General features: G+C 36.0%; 1 protein-coding gene across 14 annotated transcripts in view; it reads left to right on the top strand.

The window, feature by feature from the left end:
* Positions 1–18,740, top strand: part of LOC106081447 (sodium/hydrogen exchanger 3) — a 275,612-nt gene that overhangs the window by 62,095 nt on the left and 194,777 nt on the right. For 13 of the 14 annotated variants that reach the window (XM_059364876.1, XM_013243386.2, XM_013243387.2 and 10 more), the window contains exon 2: positions 9,173–10,838. In XM_059364876.1, coding sequence (XP_059220859.1) covers positions 9,531–10,838 — 1,308 coding nt within the window. In that variant the 5' untranslated portion in view covers positions 9,173–9,530. Of the gene's footprint in view, positions 1–4,862; positions 4,959–9,172; positions 10,839–18,740 lie in introns of those variants that run through there. The other variant, XM_059364875.1, reaches the window with a different exon arrangement.

Genomic DNA, 18,740 nt, shown 5'->3' with positions numbered 1-18,740 from the left:
ATACATGGGAAGAAAAGAAATGCATTTAACCCTACCCTACAGGCATGGAAAATACATGGATGGTTAAAAGCCTGCCTATAATAAACAAGCCATATATCGATAACATGTGTTATCGAAAGTTTTTTTTGGCTATATTTGTTCCCGGACAAAAAAAAATATTCCTAGTTTCTCTGTTTCTCATAAATTTGAAAATTTTCTCCACAATGTGTATGGAAAAATTTTCGACATAATTTCCCAACGGAAAGATTTAATCAAAAATCTCTGCATAATGTTGCCAGTTTTTATGATAATTTAGGCTTTTGTTGAATGAGTACTATAATGTGTACCTTCAATTATCACTTTCATGATTTGCTCTATTTTATAAATTCATTGAATGCAAATCGATTAGAATATTTTTCACACTTTATCTGCAAATAGATCAAAAGTTTGTTGAACAGAAAATATTTCTCATTACCTTCAATGAGATTTACTTGTTCCTGCTTGATTATATCAATTTTAAGTATTAATCGAATATTCAAAAATGAAAAAAATTAAAGTAATAATAAAAGTTTTAATCCACGTTCGCCTCTAATCGAATTGTATTAACATATCTTAGTAGAAAATGTGATGCTAAATAAAATTTCCATAAATGGAATTTTTGTTGATGATTTAATGTTCAAAAAGAAGATGATTTGGTTTTATCCATAAATATCGATTAGTTTCACATCTTTGTAAAAAAAAATATGTTAATCGAATATTATATAAAAAATTTGATATGTATCGAATTTTTATAAAAAATGGATGTTAATCGACTTTTCATAGAAAACTTGATTGTAATCGAGTTTTCATAGAAATCTTGAATGTAATCGAGTTTTCAAAGAAAACTTGATTGTAATCGAGTTTTCAAAGAAAACTTTATGGTAATGAAATTTTGATAGAAAATTTTATGGTAATCGAATTTTCATAGAAAACTTGATGGTAATTGAATTTTTATAGAAAATTGGATGATAATCGAATTTTCATAGAAAATTTTATGGAAATCGAATTTTCATAGAAAATTTGATGGTAATTGAATTTTCATCGAAAATTGGATGATTATCGAATTTTCATAGAAAATTTGATGGCAATCGAATTTTCATAGAAAATTTGATGGCAATCGAGTTTTCATAGAAATTTTGATGGTTATCGAATTTTCATAGAAAATTTGATGGTTATCGATTTTTCATATATAATTTGATGATAATCGAATTTTTATAGAAAATTTGATAGTAATAGAATTTTCATAGAAAATTTGATGGAAATCGAATTTTCAAAGAAAAATTGATGGTAATCAAATTTTCATAGTAAAGGAATTTTTATAGAAAATTTTTTGATAATCGAATTTTTATAAAAATTTTAATGGTAATCAAATTTTTATAGAAAATTTAAAGGTAATCGAATTTTCATAGAAAATTTGAAGGTAATCGAATTTTTATAAAAATTTTTGTGGTAATCAAATTTTTAGATAGTAATCGAATTTTCATAGAACATTTGATGGTAATCGAATTTTTATAGAATATTTGACGGTAATCGAATTTTCAAAAATTTTATATTAATCGAATTTTCATTAAAAATTTGATGATAATCGAATTTTCATAGAAAATTTGGTGGTAATTGAATTTTCATGAAAAATTTGAATGTAATCGAATTTTCATAGAAAATTTGATGGTAATCGAATTTTCATAGGAAATTTGATGGTAATCGAATTTTCATAGAAAATTTGATGGTAATCGAATTTTCATAGAAAATTTGATGGTAATCGATTTTTTATAGACAATTTGTAGGTAATCGAATTTTCATAAAAAATTTTATGGTAATCGAATTTTCATAGAAAATTTGATGGTAATCGAATGCTCATAGAAAATTTGATGTTAATCGAATTTTCATAGAAAATTTGATGGTAATCGAATTTTCATAGAAAATTGATAGTTAAACGAATTTTTATAGAAAATGTGATGTTTGTCGAATGCTCATAGAAAATTTGATGGCAATCGAATTTTCATAGAAAATTTGATGGTAACCGAATTTTCATAAAAATTTGATGTTAATCGAATTTTCATAGAAAATTTGATGGTAGTCGAATTTTCATAGAAAATGTTAAAGCAGTCGAACTTTAATAGAAAGTTTGATAGTAATCGAATTTGATTACCTTCAAATTTTTGACTGTTATGAAATTTTACAAAAAGCATTACGGTTATCGAATTTTAATAGAAAGCATGGTGTTAATCCAATTTTCGTAGAAAGCCTGATGTTTATCGAATTTTCATAGAAAATTTGATGGTAAAAGACTTTGCATAGGAAATTTGATGGTATTCGATTTTTCATAAAAAATTTTATGGTAATGGAATTTTCATAGAACATTTGATGGTAATCGAGTTTTCAAAGAAAACTTGATTGTAATCGAGTTTTCGAAGAAAATTCGATGATAATCGAAGCTTCATAAAAATTTGATGGTAATCGAATTTTCATCGACATTTTGGTGGCAATCGATTTTTCAAGGAATAGTTGACGGTAATCGAATTTTCGATGAAAATTTGATGTATTGTACATCAAGTTTTCATCGAAAATTCGATTACCGTCAACTATTCCTTGAAAAATCGATCGCCACCAAAATTTCGATGAAAATTTGATGGTAATCGAATTTTCATAGAAAATTTTATGGTAATCGAATTTTCATAGAAAATTTGATGGTAATCGAATTTTCATAGAAAGTTTGATGGTAATCGAATTTTCATAGAAAGTTTGATGGTAATCGAATTTTTATAGAAAATTTTAATTTTCATAGAAAATTTGATGGTAATCGAATTTTCTTAGAAATTTTTATGATAATCGAATTTTCATAGAAAATTTAATGCTAATCGAATTTTTATAGAAATTTTGATGGTAATCGAATTTTTGATGAGAATCGAATTTTAATAGAAAATTTGATGGTAATCAAAGTTTCATAGAAAATTTAATGGTAATCGAATTGTCACAGAAAATTGGATGTTAATCAAATTTTCAACAACAATCGGGTTGATCGAAGGGTCATCATTACGGACTTTATGGTAAAGGAAGCCTCGAGGAGCTTCCAACCATTTAATCATCCAGTCCTGATGGAATTTTCCCGGCATTACAACCTTGAAGCATTTAGTGGATATCATGATAAGGAGTATCATGCTTATATCTGAGCAAATTTCTCAGATAATATGGTTTATAATATACTTGTCGATTATAGTCTGAATCTGTCCATAACCCATATATAGATATAGCTCCCGTATAAACCGATCCACCGATCATACTTCGTCTCTAGTGAGCGCAATTTTTATAAAATTTTGCTGAAATTTTGTATTATGACGTTTTTTATGACACTTAAAGTACGTGCCATATGTGGTCTTAATCGTTCTATTACCTGATATAGTTCCCATATAAACCGATCTCCAGATTATACTTCTTGAGCCTCTAGAGGGGGCTATTCTTATCCAATTTGGTTGATACTCTGCACAGTGACTGTTGTTATGAGTTCTAACATATTTGGCAAATACTGTCTGATTCGGTTCATAAGCTGATATAGCTCCACTAGCATAGCAATTCTTATCCATTTTCCTTTGTTTGCCTATAAAGAGATACTAGGCAAAGAACCTGGCAAATGCGATCCATGATGGTGGATATATAAGATTCGGCCCGGCCGAACTTAGCACGCTCTTACTATTATAGCCATCACCAAAGAATTGGGGGTATATTCATTTTGTCATTCAGTTTGCAACACATCGAACTATCCATTTTCGACCCTATAAAGTAGGAATATTCTTGATCGTCGTAAAAATCTATTAAAACGATCTAGTCCGTGTTTCTGTCCTTGCGTCCGTCTGTCTGTTAAAATCACGCTACACTCTTTAAAAATAAAGATATTGAGCTGAAACTTTGCACAGGTTCATTCCTTGTCCATAGGCAGGTTAAATTCGAAGATGGGCTATATCTGACTATAGGCTTTTCGACATCCGTGTCCTATATGGTTCAGATCGGTCTATATTTGGATATAGCTGCCGAAAAGACCAATATTGATCACTACTTGAACTTGTATTTAATAGACCACTCAATGTCCGTGCCGAAATTGGTCCAAATCGGACCATATTTCGATATTGCTGCTGTGGGGGTATAACTAATGAATTTTTCAGAGGAATATGACAAAACGTGGTTTACATATATACCCAAGGTGGTGTGTATCCCAAGTTCGGCCCGGCCGAACTTAGCACACTTTTACTAGTTTTTTTATTTTTTTCTTTCTCTAAGTGTATGGGCCTGCATGTGATGAGTATTAAATGTTTGTCTTCTCAATATTAGCAACTCCATAAATTGATTCTTAATCGTTTAATTAACACCATAACTCATCACTCGCAACCTCACCGCCTCCTTCCACCTTTGTGGTGATGGGGGAGGCAGCATATGAATAAATAAATATTTATTTATCAGTTATTTTTAAAATATTTTCTCAATAAATATTGAATATTGAATCTATTACCATGTCTATTTGCGTTTTTTTGTCGTTCTACAAATAGCAAATTGTTTAATTGTTTCCTAGACACATGTTGCAAGTGATCTTGTTAATGTACTGTGCCGTTTGATGGTAATATTTCAAACATTTTTTTTTATTTATTACTTTACGAAAAAATATTGATTGTGAGCGCGTGTTTGTGTGTATGAGAGAGTGTGAGTGAGTGCGTATCACACTTTAATAATAATTTTATTGAGGAGAGATAGAGAATAAGTTATAAAGGTTGGGTGGAAGAAATTTTTGAAACCAGTTTAAGTTGGTTATTGCGTGAGGTCAGTCAGTTTGTGGGTTAAGCGTCTATTTTCGTTTAGCGGAAAAAAAACAAAACAATAAAATTATTAAAAATAATGCCAACAAATAATTTAAAGATACAGTGTTCTTTTTAATGGGCGAATTTATAAACTCGGTAATTGAAGTGTTGATGTTTAAGTGTCTTCAAAATTGTCTCTAAGTGATTTTTATTATAATGTGTTTTTTTTTAATTAATCTAAATTTTATCTGTGATGGTTTGTTTTGGTATTGGTGATTTCAATGTCACCCCTAGACAACTTTCAATTGATGCTGAAGGTGATGGACTCTCCTCCAGCTATATATTTCTCTCCTTTACCCAAATGTGATGTGCCCAAATGTGATGTGACACAGTGATAATTTGTCTTCTTTATGTCGCGACCAGTGCTTATCGATTTCTAATTGTTTTGATTGCCTCCCAAGAATTGATTTTTGTATTTATGACGCTGGGAATGTCATATCAATGATGATTGTCATTGCAACAAAATTTAATTAGAATTGATTGAATCGCTATGCTATAAACAAGCAGCAGGAACTAAAATGAAGAACAAATTACTCAACAAGTATTGTGATAAATGTGATGATGCTAATTATCAGGCATGTTGCCCATGATTATGTTTGAGGCTCACATGGTTGGCTTGGGAGTCAAAATTTTGAATTCTCATAGCTGCTCTCTTTTTTGTTCTGTGTCACTCTGTGTCAAAGTCAATGTCATTGAAGAGGAGGAGGAGGGTTGTGTGTTTTTGCCTTTTGGTGCATAGTTTACACAATTAATGAATTCCCCCTTATCGGAGGAAATAACAACGTCATTGATGACATTGTCAGAAACTTGATAAGGTTTCTTAGAATTTTTATCTTATGCCAACATTGTTTGGGTTTCATTCACGATGTTAAATTTTGTGGGTTTCTTAAGCATTTGTTAATTTTAATGAAAAATTAGTTGGTGATGCAAAAGCAGCATACAATAAGTAGAATGGGGTCTAAGTAAAGCTGGGTGTCTGTTGGAGTGGTAAAGAATAATAAACCGCCAACTCATAAACAAAAAATGCGTCATAGGGAAAAAAAAACAAAACAAGTAAAAATGTGCTATGTTCGGCCGGACCGAATCTTGGGAACCTGCCACCATGGATTTTGGTAAAAACTTATACAAAATTAAAAACGGGGGGAAAGGGGATAATTTTTATACCCTACACCACTACTGTGGTAAAGGGGACTATAACTTAGTGAATTTGTCTATAACACACAAAAGAAAGAGAGATAGAGCCATCGATAAGTATACCGATCGACTTAAAATCACTTTCTGATTCGGTTTAGCTATGTCCGCCTGTCTGTCTGTCTGTCCGCCCGTCTGTCTGTCCGTCTATCCATGTTAATTTGTGTACAAAGTACGGTACAGGCATTTTTTTCGGCCTAGAGACGAAGCCTATTAAAATTGGAAAAAATCGGTTCAGATTTGGATATAGCTCCCATATATATGTTCGTCCGATTTGCAGAAATAGTGCAATAAAATGGTCATTTGTTAACCGATTTTCTCGAAATTGGGCATTAGGGATTTTCTTATGACTCTCAATATTACTTGTGAATTTCATAAAAATCGGATCAGATTTTGATATAGCTCCCATATATATGTTCGTCCGATTTGCAGTAATATTGCAATAAAATGTTTTTTTGTAAACCGATTCTCTCGAAATTTGGCTGGAAGGATTTTATTATGACTTTCGATGTAACTGGTGAATTTCATAGAAGTCGGTTCAGATTTGGATATAGCTCCCATATATAAGTTCCTCCGATTTGCAGTAATATTGCAATAAAATGGTTTTTTTGTAAACCGATTCTCTCGAAATTGGGCATAAAGGATTTTCTTATGACTCTCAATATTACTTGTGAATTTCACAAAAATCGGATCAGATTTGGATATAGCTCCCATATATATGTTCGTCCGATTTGCAGTAATGCAGCAATAAAATGGCCATTTGCTAACCGATTCTCTCGAAATTTGGCAGGAAGGATTTTCTTATGACTTTCGATGTAACCGGTGAATTTCATAGAAGTCGGTTCATATTTGGATATAGCTCCCATATATATGTTCGTCCGATTTGCAGTAATACAGCAATAAAATGGTCTTTTGTACACCGATTCTCTCAAAATTTGCCAGGAAGGATTTTCTTTTGACTCTCGACATTACTGGTGAATTTCATGGAAATCGGTTCAGATTTATATAAAGCTCTCATATATATATATAGCCCGATTTAATTTTCTTGAGTCACAGCAATCGCTCATTTATTGACCCATCTTGCCAAAATTTTGCAAAAAGGCTTTCCTCAACGACTGCCACAGTATCTGAGAAGTTTGCTCGAAATCAGTTCAGATTTAGGTATAGCTTCCATATATATGTTTGTCCAATTTTGAGAAATATTGCAAGAAAGTCCTCAGTTTTAAATGGATTCTTTCGAAAATTTGCAGGAAGGATTTTCTTATGACTCTCGATGGTGAATTTCATGGAAATCGGCCCAGATATAGATATAGCTGTCATATAGGTATATCGACAGATTTTGACCCCAAGAGCTACTGCAAGCGGTCAAACAATACCAATCTTGCAAAAATTTTGCACAACGCTTTCCTCGTTTTTTTTCTACATCCTACCAAACTTCAGTCAAACAAGCAAAAATTAGAGCTTTTAGGAACCGACAAAGAATGATCGAGAGACGGGTTTATGTGGGAGTTTTATCAGGTTATAGACCGATTTAGACCGTACTTGGCACAGTTGTTAGAAGTCTTAGCAGAATACCACATGCAAAATTTCAGTCAAATCGGACAAAAAATGCGGCTTGTGAGGATCCAAGAAGTCAAATCGGGAGATCGGTTTATATGGAAGCTATATAAGGTTATAGACCGATATGGACCATACTTGGCAACGTAGTTGGAAGTCTTAACAGAACACCGCATGCCAAATTTCAGCCAAATCGGATAAAAATTGCGGCTTGTAAGGGCTCAAGAAGTCAAATCGGGAGATTTGAGTTTATATGGGAGCTTTTGGGTTGCCCAAAAAGTAATTGCGGATTTTTTAAAAGAAAGTAAATGCATTTTTAATAAAACTAAGAATGAACTTTAATCAAATATACTTTTTTTACACTTTTTTTCTAAAGCAAGCTAAAAGTAACAGCTGATAACTGCGGAAGAAAGAATGCAATAACAGAGTCACAAGCTGTGAAATAATTTGTCAACGCCGACTATATGAAAAATCCGCAATTACTTTTTGGGCAACCCAATATCAGTACATAGAGCGATTCTGACCATACTTGGCACAGCTGTTGAACATCATAGCGGAATACCACATGCAAAATTTCAGCCAAATCGGTCAAAAATTGCGTCTTGTAGGGACTCAAGAAGTCAAATCGGGAGATCGGTGTATATGGGAGCCACATATAAATCTGAACCGATATGGCCCATTTGCAATCCCCAACGACCTACAACATTATTAAGTATCTGTGCAAAATTTAAAGCGGCTAGCTTTACGCGTTCGACCGCTATCGTGATTTCGACAAACGGACGGACAGACATGGCTAGATCGACTTTATGGGGTCTTAGAGGAATATTTCGATGTGTTACAAACGGAATGACTAGATTAGTAAACCCTCTATCCTATGATTGTGGGTATAAAACAAATCTATTCAAAATTGTTTTGTAGGGTATCACAATGGGCAAAACTGGCTTCACAGTGAACTCACCTATGGTGGGCAATCTATTCAACCTAACCTAACTGCAAATTTTTAGATCATAAAAAAAAACTGAAATCTGTTCCAAAATTGTTATCTTATGTAGGATGAAGGTGTTAATGTAGTTTGGTACCACATAAAGTTCGAAATGGTCCCCAAAAAAATCCCCTTAAAATAGTACCACCGCATGAACAGTACCACATGAGGAATAATTGAAAGTACTTTTGTTGCCAAATAAGGTACAAAATGGTCCCAAAAAAAAATCCTTTGATTACATATTGTCCAAAACTGATAGATATTAAAAATATCACAAAAATAGTATCTCATGAAAAATACTTGAAAGTAATAGTGATTTGAAATATGTACTTTTTGGTAGCAAAAAACGTACAAATTTGTACCAAAAATAGTACCCCATTAAAAAAATCTAGAAAATTGTAAATGGTACAACTGGAAACTTTTCAGCACCAAAAAGCGCAAAAAAATGGTCATAAAAATCGGGTCTCTTGTGTATGACGAAAAGGCCCTTTTTTGCCCTTTTCTCGATATGATTTCAAAAAAATTCCTCTCATTGGTCTCCAACTAATTATTTCCATTTCCGTTTTTCGTTTCTTTGCAGAATAAATCAGCAACATTGTACTTAATTTACACCACTCGAGGAGGCAATAAACCAACTACTTATACTAGTTTCTAGTTAAAAGAAGAAAAAGAAAAATCCCATAATAATAGTTTATAAAACAACAAAAAAAGGCAAAAAAAAAACATTACAAATGTTTGCGTGATAAAGAAAATGAAAGAAGAAAACATTCTCAAGATATAATCAAAATAAATAAACACCCAACTTTTTTGGCCCTCCCATAAGTAAAAAAAAAACAAAAAATCGGAAACAAAAAACACAAAATTATTACAAAAAAATCGGCAAACATTTTGGAGAAGCTAACTCTTCTCTATTGAGTTTGGTTTTTTTTTCTTTAATTATGTACCCCGAACTTAGCCATAGAAATTCCAATGAAATTTTCTATAAAAGTTGCACAACGAAAGGCACCGGCAAGGGTTTTGGACAACAACACGAAATACCCCCAGAGACGACCACACCAAAATCCCAAAATACCCCCACAACAAAAAATATGGCTGTTAATCGAACATTGATGGAGACATTGATGGCTTTGCGCGATATGAAAGATGAGACGTTGGATAAAAAGAAAACGCCATCATTGGAACAGGAAATGAATTTGGCACGCAGAGCATGTTGGTGCAGCCACAAGAGGATGAGGATGCAAACAGAAGAAAATGAATGCTGTGAGAATTGCTTTAAATTTAAACGACAAGTTGATGAAGAAGAACAGGATGGAAATGCCAAGGGTGGGGAGTCACAACCACAACAAAAAGATACAACAAAAACAACGGTTTTGAATGGTGCTAAATTTAGTAAAAATTTTAATACTAACAAAATTCCTACAACTAATGCTAATGCTAATGATAATGATAACGATAATGTTAATGATAATGCTATGAATAGTAAATTAGAAATGTCTAGTAAAACTACCGCCTCAATAGCTACAACTAACGCAGCCACAAATCCAACTACAAATAGTTTAAGTCAAAGAAGAAACCAGAAAACTATTCTTAAGCAGCACAATAATTCCCACAAGGACAATGAGTGCCAGCAGGAGAATGTCTGTCTGAGCTCTCCAACTGCTCCTTCTCATTCCTTAGTGTCTGATGATAGTGTAAATACCAATAATAGCAACAACAGCAATTTATCCCATAATAGTTGTAGTGTGGACTGCATTGTGATGAGCTCAAATGTTATGGCCAGCATGCGACTGTTGCTCTTGCAAATGTGGTTGGCCTTTGTGGCCTTTTGTGAACGGAATACCATAAAACGCAATGATGCACGTTTTGAAGTGTATCGTCAGCAGCAGCAGCAGCAACAGCAACAAGAATCAACGCAACAATCTACAAAATCCACCTCCTCGCCTCCCACTTCTAATGCTTCCAAAACATCTGCAGCGTCCAAATCCACACCATCGTCGACAGATGCCAAGCAATCGGGTCAATTCAAGTTTAAACTTTTGACTAGTAAAAAAGTGATATTTTTATTATTGGTATGTTTCTTCTTTTCGTGCATACAACGCATCGATGCCCGTCCCAATGCCGATGGCAATTCTGTGGCAGATGCTGCGGCTGGCTCTGTAAGCTCTTCAATGGATGGTGGAGCTTCATCGAAATCAAATGTTGGTGGTTCGGACAATAGCTTTACTGTAACACCCGGAAAGGTCAATGTAAGTAGAATTTCTATATTTCAAAATAGTAAATAATACTCATTCTGATTCCTCAGTGTCTTTAAGTTTAAGTACACATAAACTAACAATGAAACCCTAATTTAAACATTACATCAGTTATGATTTCTTAGATCGTTAACAGTTACTTGGATAAAAGAGTTAATTCAACGTGGATTATTAACACGTTGGCTAACCTCGCCAAGTTCTTATAGGCGAGCAAGCTCGTTCCTACGACCGATCGCCGCAGGAACATGATGGTCATTGGTTATTTAAAGGCGCCCATAACTCGCCTTGTCGAATCGAGCATCATAGGCCCGATCTCTCACTAAGACTCTTCGCTCGATACCGCTGATTGTCCGCAAATGCATTCCACTATCCGCAACCAGTGGACGCTCCCGGTAGCTCCCAGCTAAGCTTCTCGTTATAACAAAGAACACCACACAGATTAAAGTTCAAAGTTCCAGACTGTGTGATGTTCATTGTTATACCTTGCCGGGTTTTTTAGCCTCTCTTAGATCAGAGTAAATTGTTCTACGCCAATTGTGTTTTTTGGACGACCTAGTTTTCGGTGGCCTTAGAGGTTTCATTCTAGTGCTGCTCGGCTGAAGAGTGTGACCTATCCACTTTCATTTTTTTCTTCTGGCATTATTTGTTCTTCTTTGGTTACTTCGAGTAGGTTCGAGATTTTATCTGGCCAGAATATTCCACATATTATTCTTAGGCATTTGTAGTCTCTGTTGTTGTATTTGTAGCAGTTTGTTGTGTTCTATCTTTCGTCTGCTTGATTCTGTTGAGTGTCCAGAGGTATCTCGGTCTGAGTCGAGTGAATCTGGCTGGGAAGCTAAACAGGTGACGTGTATCGTTTGGTCCCTAGTCAAAATCGGGACATACATCTTGCACATCCGCATCAATCCTTGCTCTGTAAGAGTTGAGGAGGCTGTATTTGCCGAAACGTAATTGAGCCAGAACTTATTTGGTTTGGCGGAAGAGGTCAATTTCTTCAGGTGCAGTGGACCGCCTGCCTTTCTCCAAGGACTACCCGTCAGCTATTTACCGTATCTGCTAGTGTGTCTGCATGAAAGTTGTCTAGACCTGCTTCATATGCCGATTGAGCTAGAGGTTCACTCTTTAAGCGCTGGACCTCACGCTTTATATTATTTAGATCTATTGGGTTGCCCAAAAAGTAATTGCGGATTTTTCATTTAGTCGGCGTTGACAAATTTTTTCACAGCTTGTGACTCTGTAATTGCATTCTTTCTTCTGTCAGTTATCAGCTGTTACTTTTAGCTTGCTTTAGAAAAAAAGTGTAAAAAAAGTATATTTGATTAAAGTTCATTCTAAGTTTTATTAAAAATGCATTTACTTTCTTTTAAAAAATGCGCAATTACTTTTTGGGCAACATCACCACAAGATGATGATTTGGATGGTCTCTGCGATAACAGCCCAAAAGGTATTGCTTGAGATGGTCCACATGAGAACTGGGAGACGGGCAGTTTGGAGGGCGGCATTCTGGCAGATCTGAATATTATTCCACTGCGTGTCACAGAGCTGGCGAGACCACACTAGCGCTGCATAACTAACACAGACCAGCCAATTGCTTTGTACATGGTCAATAAGGTTTTTTTGTCTGCACCCCAAGTGCTGCCAGCAAGTGACTTGAGGACCTTATTTCTACTTTTGACTTTATCGTAAATTTCTGTGGCATGTGGGTAGAATGTGTAAGAGCCGTCAAAAGTGACGTCAAGTATTTTGGAACGGATTTGAAGATTTGGTTGCAGATATCTTCAGATCGCTTGCAGCGAAATATGAGACAAGTTTGTTGAGGTAGACGTTCAACCTATCCCAGATAGTTTCAATGGGTCGGGGGCCATGATCGTACAATCGTCCGCATATGATACAATCTCTATGCCGTATGGAGGGGGTGGAATGGAGGATAGGTAGAGGTTAAACAGTGCCGGGGATATCACACAACTGGGAGTTCCCCACAGTTTCACTCTACGGTGCTTGGACTTCTTATTCCTTAAATCCACACATGACTGGCAACCACACAGATAATTCGCGACCCAATGTTTCAGGCCTGGCTAAAGGGATGTCTTGTTTATGGTCTCAAATAGTTTAGCATGGCTGACCGTGTCGAATGCAATCGATAGTTCCAGTGCCACGAGGACCGTCCTATCACATGGCCTGGACTGATTGAAATCACGGCAAATATTTGCGGTGTTGGCATGCAAAGCAGTTGTTGTGCTATGTAGTCTTCGAAATCCATGTTGATGCTCGGCGAATGGAAATTCTCCTACGAGGCTCGAGAGGAGTAATGCCTCAAGCGTCATTGCTACTGGTGAGAGAAGGGAGATCGGTCTGTACGACTTCCCCGAAGTCGGGTCCTTTACAGGCTTCAGTACCGGGATCACTCTGTCAATTTTCCAGGCATCGGGAACTATAGAAGTGTTCAAAGACAGGTTGAGAACAGTAGTAGTATTTTTTCCAAATTTCAAGAGCCTAGCTTTACTGCTTCGAAAGTTAGCATGCTTTCGACAGACAGACATACGGAGATGGCTCGATCGACTTAAGATTTCATGACGATCAAGAATATATATATTGGGTTGCCCAAAAAGTAATTGCGGATTTTTCATATAGTCGGCGTTGACAAATTTTTTCAACGGCTTGTGACTCTGTAATTGCATTCTTTCTTCTGTCAGTTACCAGCTGTTACTTTTAGATTGCTTTAGAGAAAAAGTGTAAAAAAAGTATATTTGATTAAAGTTCATTCTAAGTTTTATTAAAAATGCATTTACTTTCTTTTAAAAAATCCGCAATTACTTTTTGGGCAACCCAATAACTAGCCGAACCGGGCCCGCTCCGCTGTGCCTTCTTTAACTCTCTAATATCTTATTAGGGTAGGGACACTTCGTCCTGAATGCGGATATCGAATTCGTGGCATTGTAGCCTATGACGCTGAACGCGTACGAATCCTGGCGAGAACATCGGACAAAGCAGTGGTTGGCGACATTTGCGAGGTGGAATGCCATGCATGGTCATTTATAACATTTTCCCCAAAGAAATATCGCACTGCACTGCGGACGCCGTTCGGATTCGGCTATAAAAAAGGTCCCTTATCATTGAGTTTAAACTTGAATCGGAAAGCACTCATTGATGTATGAGAAGTTTGTCCCTGCTCGGTTCCTGGTGTTTTTAAAAATTAGGGTAATGAGAAATGCTTTTTAGGGGAGGGATGGCACCTCAGATATTTCGACTTAAATATGGATATCAAATTCGTGCTGGACTTCCAAATCCCTTTAATTTGAGCCCCATTTTACCATTGCCAGGCGGCCACCGGCACTTTGCACTGAAAATAGATATCAAATCCTTTTTTTTATTCCCAATGAAGTTCAGTTTAGGGGGTGCTTTAGGGCGTACCCAAAAACACTTGGCTCCAAAATTGGATATCAAATTCGTTTTCTACTCTCAAATACCTTTTCCATATTGTCATAATGGGTCAAAAATCCCATTTGACGTATCTTTATGAGGAAAAGCGCCACCTAGACTTGAACGCAAATTTTAATGTCATATTCGTAATCTACTCCCAAATGCTTTTATTTTAGTCCCATATAGCCATGGTCGGGTATTTGGAGTTGGACCTAATGTTTTATGCCATATTTGTAATCTACTGCCTATACTTTTCATTTGAGTGCCATATTGATATGAACTTCGAATATATCTGTTTAGGGAGTTTTGTTGTTGAGGGGCCCGCTGGGTACTTGAACCCAAATTTTAATACCATGTTCGTTTTCTGGTCTCCAATACCTTTCATTTGATACCCTTGTTGTGCCCATCGGACCACTTTCGGATATGGGTTGTGTTTTTGGGGTAAGGGGGAGGGTCCGCCTCCTTATATAGCCTATGTTTCCTTCCAGACAAACGTACACAATCTATGAAAATTTCAAGAGAATCGGTTCAGCCAAGTATCATATAGTCATAATGGGTCTAATGGCTTTTTTGAAGGGTGGCGTGATCCCCAATAATTTGATCCCAAATCTACTCCCGAATACCGTTCATTTGAGCCCCATATTGGAACGAACGTCCAATATGTCCGTTTGGGGTTGGGACGGCCCGATGGGTACTTAGACTCAAATATTAATACCATATTCGTATTTAACTCTCCAATACCTTTCATTCGATACATATATTGTCTGGATCGGTCCACTTTTGATTTTGGGTTGTGTTTTTGGAATAAGGGGGAGGGTTTGTCCCCCGTCCGATATCGAAAAATTATACAGCCTGTGTTTCCTTCCAGACCACCTTACACAATATGCGAAAATTTCGAGAAAATCGGTTCTGCCGTTTTTTAGTCTATACGTAACAAACAAACCGAGTTCCGTATATCCGTCATTGGCTAATGAGCCCATGTTGGGGGGTGCCGTTTTGTGGGGGTGGGGTGACCCCCTATACTTCGACACGAATTTGTATGCCAGATTCGTTATCTGCTCCCGCATACTTTTCATTTGATACCCATATTGTCCTTATCGGTCCTCTTTTGTTTTTGGGTGGTGTTTTTGGGATAACGGGGGAGGGTTCGTCCCCTTTCGTTATCAACAAATTATTACGTCTATTCCTACTTCGTGACCATATTCGTAATCTACTCCCGAATACCTTTCATTTGACTCCCATATTGTCATGATCGTCAAATAAAACTATTTTAAGGGGTTTTGGGGCTGGGACGGCCCCCCAGTTACTTAGACCCAACTTTTGCTATGAAATTCGTACTCTACTCTTGAATACCTTTCGTTTGAATCTCACATTGTCCCGATCGGTCCACTTTTATTTTTGGGTAGTACTTTTGGGGTAAGGGGGAAGGTCCGCCCCCTCCCGATATCAAAAAATTATATAGCCTATGTTTCCTTCCAGACCAACCTACACAATATGTGAAAATTTTAAAGTAATCGGTTCAGCCGTTTTGGAATCTATACGGAACAAACCAACAAACAAACACAAATTGAATTTTATGTATAAGATTTATGGGGTCTTAGACGCATATTTCGAGGTGTTACAAACAAATTAGTATACCCCCAGCCTATGGTGCAATTAGTATACCCCCATCCTATGTAAATAATGTAGAAAATTAATCTGATATAAAAAGGTCTCCCCAAAATCTGAAGATACGGACTGGAAGTCCGATTTGAAAAATACAGTATTTGTTATTATATTAGGTTCTTTGAAGTGCTTGAGGATCCTATAAATCCTAAAAACTCAATCAGGACAATATGGGACCTAAAATTATCGAGTAAACGCAAACAATCTGGACAAGATAATCGTTTAGGCCAATTATTAAAGCTCTGGTTTCATTAAGTTATTTAAGTATTCTAGGTGTTGTGAAAATATGGCTAGATTTAGTTTTGTCAAAATAAACTCTACAACCCTTCACTCAGTTCAATAAACTTCAGTGGAAAGGAGAAAATATTATTCAATACGAACCATGGTCATTTAAAATGTTTAATGCCCCCACAAAACTTAATGTTTACACTGGGTTTCAAATTTTCTTTTACTAGACATTTGATTTATCGAATTTCAAACTTTGGATTGCTTTTGGTTTTCTCCCAACTTTTTCACCCCAATGATATTCAGCTCAAACACTTCAGCTCATTCTAGTATTCCCTACTCTCATATTCTGGTATAAGCAGATATTGGAGTCTCCATAGGTTCAAAAGAATTAATTTATTTATACATTAACAAAATAATTGAGAACTTTTTTTTGCAGGCTAAACGCATGCAAATTATTAAAATTTTTCATGGGAAATTTTAATTTATTTAACAACTCCAAAGTATTTTTTTAAGGAATACGATTTCATTTTTATACAGCATGCAAATGAAATGATTCGGTGATCAGAGTGGGCAATACAGTAGATTTCTTAGTTATGTTGTTGTTCACTGATTTTGTTTTCTTTGAATTCATAAAGCAATACAGATAGAAAAGCAGCATACCAATTAAGTCCCTTAAAGTATAAGGTTCGTAGAGAAATTCACAGGAATTCTATGACAAGTAGCTTAGATTTATGTAGCAGTCGCCTTTGAGGCTCAGTTCTCTCAGGTGCCGTGGGTTAGTATAAGGTACTTATGTGGTATCCTTATTTAGCCTAGAAGAGAGGGACAACTAGTCAATTCAATTTGAAAATACGTTTCAGATGAAGCTAGAATATCAACCAATTCAAGGCTCAATAGTCCTGCATTTTTTATACCCTCCACCATAGGATGGGGGTATACTAATTTCGTCATTCTGTTTGTAATACCTCGAAATATGCGTCTGAGACCCCATAAAATATATATATTCTTGATCGGCATGCCATTTTAAGTCGATCTAGCCATGCCCGTCTGTCTGTCTATCGAAAGCACGCTAACTTTCGAAGGAGTAAAACTAGCCGCTTGAAATTTTGCACAAATGCGTGTAGGTCGGTTGGGATTGTAAATGGGCCAAATCGGTCTATGTTTTGATATAGCTGCCATATAAACCGATCTTGGGTCCCGACTTCTTCAGCCTCTAGAGGGCGCAATTCTCGTCCGATTTGACTAATTTTGCACGTAGTGTTTTGATATCACTTCCAACAACTGTGCGAAGAATGGTCCAAATCGGTCCAACAACTGTGCTAAGTATGGCTCAAATCGGTTCATAACTTGATATAGCTACCATATAAACCGATCTTGGATCTTAATTTACTAAGTCGCTAGAGGGCGCAATTCTCATCCGATTTGGCTAAAATTTATCATGAGGTGTTTTGATATGACTTTCAAAAACTGTGATGAGTATGGGTCAAATAGGTACATAACCTGATATAGCTGCCATATAAACTGATCTGGGATGTTGACTTCTAGAGCGCAATTCTCATCCGATTTGGCACAAATTTTGTACAACGGCTTCTCCCATTGCCTTCAACGCACGTGTGCTCCCATATAAATCGATCTTCTTATAGGACTTTGTGAACTCTGGAGGCTGCAATTCTTATCCTATTTGGATTCAGACCATATTCAGTACGTATGTGATGTGATATAGCTCCCACCGATCACTCGATTTTACTTTTTTTAGTCACTATACACCCAAACGTGCTAATTTCAGTACCATACGGTATGGTACAAAAACAATACCGGATGGTATGGATGAAACATAAAATGATTAGTACCGTTTGGTACTAGCCTTATTACCGAACTGGTATTGGTTTAATTGCCACTCTGTTATTGGATTAGCTCCTGACCATTATTGGCTTTATACCAAACCGTTATAATAAACAATAACAAGTAAGAGCGTGCTAAGTTCGGCCGGGCCGAATCTTATATACCCTCCACCATGGATCGCATCCAATATGGTCTAAATCGATCTATAGCTTGATACAGCTCCCACATAAACCGATCTTCCGATTTTGCTTCTTGAATCCCGAATAGGACTATAACTTGATATAGCTCCTCCTCCATCTCCTTCTCCTTCCTTATTCATTATTCTTTGTTTGCCTAAAAAGAGATACCGCGCAAAGAACTCGACAGATATAAAATTCGGCCCGGCCGAACTATGCACGTTTTTACTTGTTTTACCCACCACCGTAGGATAGAGGGTATATTCATTTAATCATTCCGTTTGCAACACATCGAAATTGCGCTGGTAAAGTTTTTGAACGGGCCAAATCGGACCATATTTGGATATAAAGGGTGATTTTTTGAGGTTAGGATTTTCATGCATTAGTATTTGACAGATCACGTGGGATTTCAGACATGGTGTCAAAGAGAAAGATGCTCAGTATGCTTTGACATTTCATCATGAATAGACTTCCTAATGAGCAACGCTTGCAAATCATTGAATTTTATTACCAAAATCAGTGTTCGGTTCGAAATGTGTTCATTCACCGTTCAGCGATGAGGCTC

The sequence above is a fragment of the Stomoxys calcitrans genome, chromosome 3 (genome assembly GCF_963082655.1).
Source record: "Stomoxys calcitrans chromosome 3, idStoCalc2.1, whole genome shotgun sequence".
NCBI lineage: Eukaryota > Metazoa > Arthropoda > Insecta > Diptera > Muscidae > Stomoxys > Stomoxys calcitrans.
Note: the sequence above shows the minus strand (reverse complement) of the source record. Positions and strands in the feature narration are given on the sequence as shown.